Source organism: Schistocerca cancellata, chromosome 4 (assembly GCF_023864275.1).
Source record: "Schistocerca cancellata isolate TAMUIC-IGC-003103 chromosome 4, iqSchCanc2.1, whole genome shotgun sequence".
Taxonomy (NCBI): Eukaryota; Metazoa; Arthropoda; class Insecta; order Orthoptera; family Acrididae; genus Schistocerca; species Schistocerca cancellata.
The window spans coordinates 694,171,310-694,181,566 of NC_064629.1; the positions used below are offsets into that span (position 1 = coordinate 694,171,310).

The 10,257-nt window shown below is 38.3% G+C and overlaps 1 protein-coding gene across 2 annotated transcripts in view; it reads left to right on the plus strand.

Annotated features, from left to right (window-relative positions):
- Positions 1 to 4,428, plus strand: part of LOC126183650 (zinc finger protein ZFP2-like) — a 48,993-nt gene extending 44,565 nt beyond the window's left edge. For both annotated transcript variants that reach the window (XM_049925793.1, XM_049925795.1), the window contains exon 3: positions 1,919 to 4,428. In XM_049925793.1, coding sequence (XP_049781750.1) covers positions 1,919 to 3,671 — 1,753 coding nt within the window. In that variant the 3' untranslated portion in view covers positions 3,672 to 4,428. The remainder of the gene's footprint in view (positions 1 to 1,918) is intronic.
- Positions 4,429 to 10,257: the final 5,829 nt, after the last annotated feature.

The window sequence follows — 10,257 nt, forward strand, 5'->3', positions numbered from 1 at the left end:
ACAGAAGCTCTCCTGCGAACCCTGCTACTTATGCAGGAGACAAGGAGGAATTCTCTGCTTGAAAATGTTTCTTGTGTTGTAAGAGAAATACCTACTGGAACTTTTTTTGTGATTAGTAACAAATCCTTTAATGAGAAAAAGTATGCTGTCTTTGGTGCGTGATTACCTCGTGAAGAAGACCATCAGTTTGTGTTGCTTATTAGATACCAGTTACAATATATCACACTTTAAGGACATGCGTTTTAAATCCAGATAGAACAGCCACCTGTTGGTTGATTGTTTAACTTTCATTTCAGATAAGAATTACATGAATATGAGACAGGTTTTAAAGATTTGAGTGTTGTCAGGACTGTTACTGTGATACTTAGATATCCTACGCAGCAGATGGCTCACCCATTTTTTGATTATCCATATAAAAGTAACTTGTATTGTAAACTTCCATTGATTTACAACTATATTGTTTTATTTTTGGAGAAACAATGCAAAATTTATCCATAAATATTTTGTCTGAATTTATCAGTTGATTTTTGCTTCATTCTTATCCATTTTATCTACAGGGAAGGAAAACCTCCAATAACTAGTCCTTTCTGTTCTAAAATTCCAAAATCAAACCAAACTGTGGCAGCTGGGAATTGCTACCCTAAATGAAATCTCTGCTGTGACAATGATTAAATTACTGAGTACTGGCCAGTTGGTAGCAGCCCCAGAGGGATTGGGGTGGAAATGTATGTCTGTCAAGAAACATGCTTCATTGTCTTAACAGTTTTCAACATTTTGTTTTTAATTTTGTTGCACCTTAATTTCTCCTGTCTGCTTTACATAGATTATCAGCAGCAAGCAGAGTACTTTATGGATGAAGACGTTTCTTTGATATCACATTGAGTTGGTACTCTTCACAAAAACTTTCATTGAAGTAGGATGATAGCCGTCTACCTCATGTGGTCATCACTACTCAGCTTCTACAAAAATATACTCGAATAGTTCTTATTTTTATTATGCAACATCTAGTTTCATAACCATGAACTCCACAGCATCAGAGATTTTGAAAATTACAGTAATTTCCCTACTGCAGTAAATGAAAACTGGAATGTTTAGATTGTGAGAATGTTATCAGTTATCCCAGACTTTGCTGGTACTCATAGTTGACAAGCCAGTATTTGATTGTCCCACCCAATATATCTTACAACAGCCTTAGGATGCGCTCTCTCTCTCTCTCTCTCTCTCTCTCTCTCTCTCTCTCTCTCTCTCTCTCTCTCTCTCCCTCCCTCCCTCACACACACACACACACACACACACAGACAGATATAGGAGATACGTCAAAATATTACTTAGAAAATTATAACGTGACGACTAATTAGTAACTATTATTAGATATCTGAATATATTTTATGTGACATAATACTAATTTATATCTTTTACAGTATATCTTAAAACGTGGAAAATATAGATGAAATATCAATATGAATATTAGGCTAGATTGCTAGAGGAGGCATTGAACAACAGGCAGGCACATGTAATAGTAGACTATTACCCAGATTCTAGCTATCAGAGAAAGTCCATCATATATAGGAGCAACTCACAGTGCACAACTCACACACAGATACCTGTCATATTAAATGTGCCTATCTGGTGTTCTGTGACAGATCTATGTAGCAAATAGCAATCTATCCTAATAATTATATAATTCACATCTCAGGAATAAATTAAGATCATTTAGAATATGTTTGTAAGTTACAAGTTTTATTTCTAAAATATAGTGCAATAAATTGCCAGAGAAAATTGTTTTTTACATATGATATTGTCTCTCTCTGTACCTGAACACCTGTGAATGCTTGCATTAGTGCAATGAAATGTGGTGTATGTAAGCATGTAATTTCTTCTTTTTCTCTTTTGCTTTTTTTTTCCTTTTTCTTTATAGGTTCACACAGACAGAACATCCAGCTGCCAGGTATGGTGGTATTTGTCTAGAAAACGGCAGTAACGGAGGTAACTGTAAAGCAGATTCATCTACCATGTTTGACCCAGCAGGTATGCAGCAGCAGGGCGCCAGTTCACAGATGTATAGTGCTTCATCTGATAAAAATAAGGATCCTGAGAAAACATCTAGCAGTGCATCAGCGGATTTCCCTTTCTGCTACAACGTGAACATGCTTCAGAAAGTCCACCAACAGAGCAATTCAGCTGTACCTGTTGGAGGAATAAGTGGTGATGACAAAGGCTGCTATAGATTTGATGTAGCTCAACCATTTGGATACAATTATGCATTAGTTAATCAGATGTCTTTGGCAGCTGCTGCATCAACTGCAACATTTAAGTGTGATGTTTGTGGTTTAGTGTTTGCTCATCTCTCTCTCTTAAATCATCATAAAAGGATACATAACACAACTAATATGCTGGCAACTGGAGCTCAAAATGCTGCAGAAAGTGAACGCCAGTTTACTTGTGATATGTGTGGTGTGAGTTTTAGTTTAGCAGGGGAACTTAAGAGCCACAAGAATGGAGTTCATGGGAAAGCTAATCAGAATCAGCAGCACATAGGAAGTAAGTGCTGTGAGTCTTGTGGTGTTGAATTAGCTTGTGAACATAACGGTGGTAATTTGGTGAAAGGTAAGAAGAATGGAAAGTTTGTGAAATGTGAATCATGTCAAGAAATGATGTCAGGCAGCAGTTCAGGTTCTGGCTCCACTCCTGTGTACAGCAATAGCAGTGGTTCGGGGAGCGAGAGTGGTGGTACCAACAATGCTGCAAATAATACAAATCTTGGTGAGATTAAACCTGGGCATCATCCAGTGAAACGTAGAGGTGTGGCCAGTGTTACAAAATGTCATAAATGTAATGGATCTGGCATCATTTTCATTGGTGGGCCTCGTAATGCAACAGCTGTTGACAAACCCTTCCACTGTAATGTTTGTGATGGAACATTTTCAAGATATTCTAGTTTGTGGAGCCACAAAAGATTGCATAGTGGCGATAAACCTTTTAAGTGTGAAATCTGTGGTCTCGCATTTGCGAAAGCGGCATACCTGAAAAACCATGCTCGTGTGCACACGGGAGAAAAACCTTTCAAGTGTGCCGTTTGCGGGATGCAATTCTCACAGTCCCCACACTTGAAGAACCATGAGAGGATACATTCGGGTGAACGTCCGTACCAGTGTGAAGTGTGCGACAAGACATTTGCCCGTCATTCGACACTATGGAATCACAGACGTATTCACACCGGTGAGAAACCTTACCGATGTGAAGTCTGCGGCTCTGCATTCAATCAAGCTACCCACCTAAAAAATCATGCCAAGGTCCATACTGGTGAGAAACCACACCGATGCGACATTTGTGAGGTTGGCTTTTCTGACAGATTCGCTCTGAAGCGCCACCGTGGTATACATGAAAAGTATGGAAGAACGTCTGTTAGTGCTTCAAATAATCCAACTGGAAATGTGCAGAACAGTCAGGTACCTCCAAATACTTCAAATGTGAATGTTAGTAGTGTTAATGTAAATTCTGTTTCTAATGTAAATGCTGTGAATGTTAACAATGTTAATAACAGAAATGGGTCAAACCCAAATTCAGCTTCAAATAATTCACAAGCTGGCATAGACGACCTATACAAATGTGAGGTTGGAGGGCCAGTGGCATTTCCTGGTTGTTCCAGGCCCCATGATGAGAAACAGTGAAAGGGAGAGTGCCCTTACATGTAACCCTATTGTAAATAACAGTATTGAGACAGTCACAGTCTATAATGTGTAATTATGAAGGTTACATATATGTCCACTAGCATTTTCTGAACTGTGATTTTCTCAGTAGAGCACTAGGATTGCTGCTAGAGATCCCTTTCTTTTCAGGGTGATTGGGGATTGTAGCTTGATCTGTTTAGTATGTATTGTCATCATTATTAGGCAGCCTTCAGGAGTTACTCATGGTTCATGATTCCTTTGAGATGGCAGAACATTTAATTTGTGCTTCCACTGTTCACAATGAGGTGCTACTAACAAACTTTGACGCTTGTGCCTCAGCCAACCTGGTCCTTGGCAAAACCACATAACATAATATACTGTGTGGAAGACTACATGAATGGTTCCCCATTAAAATATCTTCTGATAAAAAATAGTGTACCACATTGTGTCACACAGCTATTGACACTGTTAGTACTTCATGAATTTATTGGTTCCAGCGTATTGCCTGAGAGTGGTGCAAGGCACATTTGCTTCCAGAAATGTGATACAAATGCTCACTGTCATTGGTGAACAAGATAAATAAAGATATAAAGATGGTATCTGTTCTTTCGGACATGTCTGAAAGAATAGATACCATCAGTGACCCTGCATCTCTCTTAGAATGAAATGATAATTAAATCAAGACCCTAAGCTGTCGACAGGCGTTGATGTACATCAACAGGGACAGTTGAAAATGTGTGTCCCGAACGGCACTCAAACCCGGGATCTCCAGCTTACATGGCAAACGCTCTATCCATCTGAGCCACCGAGGGCACAGAGGATAGTGCGACTGCAGGGATTTATCCCTTGCATGCTCCCCGTGAGACCCACATTCCCAACTTAATGTCCACACACTACTTTCGTAGTGCCTCTGCCCATTACACTCATTACTCGCGGCAGACAATCTTACCGAGTCCCGTAAGAGTTCGGGCAATGCATGTTCATCCATCACAGAAGAAGAAGGTCAATGGCCTGTTAGCCTTAACTATATGAAGATGGTATCTGTTCTTTTGGACATGTCTGAAAGAACAGATACCATCAGTGACCATGCAGCTCTCTTAGAATGAAATGATAATTAAACTCATACGGGACTCGGTAAGATTGTCTGCCGTGAGTAATAAGTGTAATGGGCAGGGGCACTACGAATGTAGTGTGTAGACCATTAAGTTGGGAATGTGGGTCTCACAGGGAGCGTGCAAGGGATAAATCCCAGCAGTCACACTATCCTCTGTGCCCTCGGTGGCTCAGATGGATAGAGTGTCTGCCATGTAAGCAGGAGATCCTGTGATCGAGTCCCAGTTGAGGCACACATTTTCAACTGTCCCCGTTGATGTATATCAACACCTGTCGACAGCTTAGGGTCTTGATTTAATTATCATTTCAGATAAATAAAGTGTGACAAATCACTGCTACAGTGGGCTGGGTTTAACATGTCCTCAACTAGCTATCAACATACTACATCAGTAACAGCATTAGTCAAAATGTTAACAGGTTAAATTACTATAGGACCATTCACAACACATGTGTTTTTTAACTTTAACTGAATCATATTATGCCTCCCTCACCCCCTTCTGCAGAATACAAACACCGAGAGAGAGAGCACTTTGTAGCATGACCTACTATGTGTGACAGTAGAACATTGCCCTTGTTGCTTATATCTGGCAATAAAAGGGGAAGGGATTGGCCAGTTCCTTGTTTGATGGACTGTCCTGTCATTTATAATGAATAACTAGTAAATGCATAGAGGACTTGGCTTTGGTTGACTACAAAGTGGTTGTGAGTTTAGCTTTTAACTGGTGTACCGTGTAGCCATGTAGAAATTCTCTCTTTCAACAAATACATAGGTGTGAAAATTATTAGACTCTAGCATAATTTATGTAAAAAAGAATATTACCATGTTAGATATTTATTTAACAGTTAAATGCTTCATCCCTGTGTTTTGTGTGTATGACTTTCACGTTTATTAACAGTTCAGTTCTCCTTGGCATGCTTTCTGTTAGAATTGGGCTGGTGTTTACATCAGAGTGCCATCTATCTGTAAACTTATCTATGAGTTAAGCATCATTATAATAGCGGTTTTCTTCTATTTTTGCTTTACAGCCATCCACAGATTCTCTATTTTGTTCAGGTCTAACTGTTCCCAAACCATGACACATTTTTTGCACTATTTTTAGCAAATAATCATGTGATTTTCTTGGCTTTATAACAAGGTGATCTATCATACATGAAGATAAGGTTGCCATCAGGAAACCATGCCAGTTGAGGCCAAAGATGTTGTTTCAGTACCTTTTACACTGCTGTTGAGTCATTGAACATTCACCAATATAGAGACTACCTGTACCATTAACAGAAATGATGCCCAACACCCTAGCAGAAACTAGGTTTTTTGTGGTTTGAGCCACATTACAAGAAAAACTTCTCATTTGTAGCTCTCCTCACATACTGGCTGTTTTCTTCACATAATGTGACCATGGACTCATCTAAAAAGCAAAATGTTATACATACCATCAGTGCTACTATAATATCCTGAAGAAAAAGTTTTGCTTCAGTGGGACTAACATGAAGCCACAGGTTTTGCATACCCTGTGTAATTAAATGTGATTTGGTTGAAACAGTGGAAAGTTTTGTGTAGCATAAACTGAGCCATGACAAGAAACAATAATACTGCAGTGATCAGAACGAGTTCTGGGCATCATTGATATGCCCATGAAAATTCATCACAGAAGAAATTTGCTTTGTGTTCTGTGTATAGTCAGACACAATTGCCATTAGTAATGATGGCAGTAATTCAGTGGTCTATGTGGAAGCTCCATGTATCCTACTGTTGCTATTGGCCATAGAAGATATGTGAGCAACTGTGTTGACACATTTGAAGATTTGTTAACTTTGTATATACAGATAAAATCATTTCCAACACACCATTCAGGAAAGGAGGAAGTGAAAGTAGTGCCACATAAAGTAAGGAGGTTTGCATAGTGTTCACTTATACTGGATTAATCATTAGAAAAAACCTGATGTAAACATCACATCACATATTCTTCCATGTTTGCTGGAATCTAATTGGATTTCGTTTCACATGGAGCAGGAGCCAAGCTGTCTTGAGTACAGTCAAGCACGATAATGAAGATACATTTCATGCTGTGCATTGCATGCACATTTACTGATTAATAGTATTGGATAATAGCTTCACAAGTGCATTTAACTTGGACAGCACTGGCCATGCTGTTCTGTATCTCACCAGTGTTCAGCAGTGATGTGTGACAAAGTTTTATGCATTAGCTCCAGTATGTCTGGCAGCTTAAATGTCATGTTATTTCTCGAGACAGATCCCCTAATTTGGCTGCCCATCAGTTCTGTTGGGTTCATATAGCAAACTGTAAAAATGCAGTGTTCGTATGGCAGGCTCGATGCTGTGAAAATGATTGTTTTTCATGTTTCTACAATACTTATCACTCTGGCTCATGTGGCACCACATCTGTGATATAAATGATAGACATACTCCAAATGAAGACTGTTTGTCATTTTTCTCCCAAAAATTTAATTTGTATGGTTTCTTTTTAAGCAACCTTTATTAACAATCTTTTATAAAATATCGATACTTAAGAATTTATATTTTAATGAAACCTGGAATTTTGCATTCAATACATAATTAGAAACAGGAAGAAATGCATTTTTCATTAAAAAAATTATGATTAGATATGTGTTAATTAGCACAAATTTGATGAATTTTAGATTTAAAAGACTTAGGTAGTTGAAATTGAACAAGAAAAAAAAGGAAGACGAAAGCAAGATTTGAACCATCAACCCATGTACTACACTAGTTTATCATTCTGCGTTGCTACTGACTCAGTTGCACATGACATTAATGAAATGCTTAAGCTATAGTAAATACTCTTGGAAAACTTCAGAGCCAATTTTTTCAGTAAACTTGTGAAAAATATTATAAACAATGTGTTTCTCACCACTTTCTAATGGCGTTCCATGTGCGGCTTTCACTACAAAACAAAGCAGGGCCGGTCATTTTCACACAACAGTCACTGCAACAGTCGGAGCACACAACAGTGACTGTACACAATTTTTGGAATAAAAATTATATAGCTAAAGTGTGATTAAAAAAAACAAACAATGATGGCTGTTTATGTATTAGACTATCTTAAATATTCATTTACCATAACTTAGTAATGAGATATTTAATACATAAATAGAACCTACTTCCAAGAGCGTTACAACACTATTTTATGTGATCAATGGCTTCTGACCAATCATCATGTTTGTGTTTGTTTACATCAAGCTTATTCTTATGATGAAGAAAGTATAAGCAGAGAATATATTATTCCTGATGAGCATTTCTTCGATTGTAACACATTAGAACATTTAGGATTTCTTTAAAAAGAGTAATGGAATTACCATGTATTTTGTGACTCTCCCTTCTCTTTCTTCAAATAATTTAACTATGTAGCCAGTGAACTGAACCACCAGTGGTACTTATGGTCCATCAAACTCTGCAAATGCTGTGCTCTGTAGCCCACCACCGACAATTTGCAATTCGTGAAACATATTGGAAAGCTGATATACCAGGTATGACAATATGAAAACAAGACTGCATACATCACTAAGGAACTATGAGGGCACTTCAAAAAGTGAGTTGTAAGTATTATGGTGGGCCAGGTAAATTTTATTGATTGCCACCGTACACTTCAAAGTGACAGAGTTACATGACACTATTTTAAACACAATTACCAAGTCCCTGTAAACAATGATTCTAATGTTCTACCAGTTGTTCACTTCCTAGACTATAGAAATCCGTTCCTTGGTTATGGAGCCATCCGAGAACTGCGGTGTGAATGTCCTCTCCATTGAGGAATCTGCAATTGCTACGAATCTTCCTTGGTTGCATGGACATTGTCTGTGGTCAATGTCAGTGGCCTTCATTCCCAATTTGCATCACCAACATTGTGCAGTCTTTGTCAAACGTTTCTCACCATTTCACATCAGCTGGATGTGACACTGCATTTGGTCCATATACTGGCAGATTTTCATTGTGAATTTGTGTGCAGTTTAGGCACTTTGCCCACAAGAATCATATTGTCCCAAGTACTTCAGCTTTGGAGTAACTTTCCAGTTGCCGTGCTATTTCGCTCTCACCCATTGATTCACCAGTTACCTGCACGACAGGAGAACTGTCTCTACAGGAAACCCAGAATGTAATCTCTTCTGACAATTTGCAACTCTTGTTGCGCAATGGTCTTAACATGGGACGACAGGTATACTTACTTTTTAAAGTCCCCTCTTATTTGTCATGGCACTTTTTTTTAATGGATGACTGTTTTTTGACCTTGAACTATTTTCTTCGTAGCTGATCTCAATGATGGTGGATTGTCTACTTGCCACAGGTATGTTCTTGTGCTTGTCTAGACATACAAAACTTGATATTTCTGTTTAACTTCATGGAAAAAGACATTTGATACATTTTTAGCTGTGGAAGCAACAAATGCAGAAGTATATACATTCAAATGGGTCATATTTTAATGACAGTCACCAATAATTGAACATATTTTTAAGTGCAGAAATGTCCGACATAATACATGTCTCTCCTATGTGAGAGCATATGCTTAACTTTTTCCATCAGAGAGAAAGAATACATCTGTAATTCACTGCTCCTTCCAATGCCACTCAGTTGATCAACTTTTGTGAAACTAGTTGCAGTGTAACAACATTGTTCCAAGTCAAAAAGTCGCACACTAGTGCACCACGACAAGTAGCTTCCTTTTAAGCCAAGCACTCTTGTTTCTCTTTTGTTGGGCCTTGGGTTTGTGTAGTGAGAAACTCCTCTGGTGAACAAGATTTGTGAGAAACCCATACTGTACCACATTTAATGTTCGCTCTACCTTCTCCTGCCCACCCTCTGCATGATGTTGCATTACATGATCTTTTCATTGAAAGGTAAAAGAAAAAGGGACATTAAATGTATATACCATTCTTCCATTCTTATAGTCCGATTCATGAATGATGGCAGTTCACGCATGTTGAAGCACAGACAAGTATAGCATTGTTGATGATTCCAAGCGACAGTTGCGGTACGTGCTTGTGTGTGCTTTCTGCTTGAAAGAAGCATATGTCCTGCAAATTCTGTCTCTCGCTTGCTTATGCATAATTTGTCACTTACCACCACCACCATCAGCAGTGACAACTCACAACAAATGAAATATAAATTCACCAAGTAACTCCCTATGATCAGGTTTAATGCTCGCATTAGCTACGTCATTCAGAACAGAGCACTCAGAAAAGTACTGAATGCTCATTGGCTGTTGGATTATGCGTGACATAGGTGTGCAGAACAAGCCTAAACTCGACCGTCATCATTCGTGACTCCAACTATAGTGTTATATAATTACAGTTTAGGACTTTGCTAAATTATTTTTCCATTCTGAGAGAACAATGTGCTGCATTTCCACAAGTAATAGTCCTACCCTGTATGTGAATGGAAAAGTGTTGTTATCTTTTTAGAAATGTTTAAAATCATACAAATCCATAGTAGAATACCAAA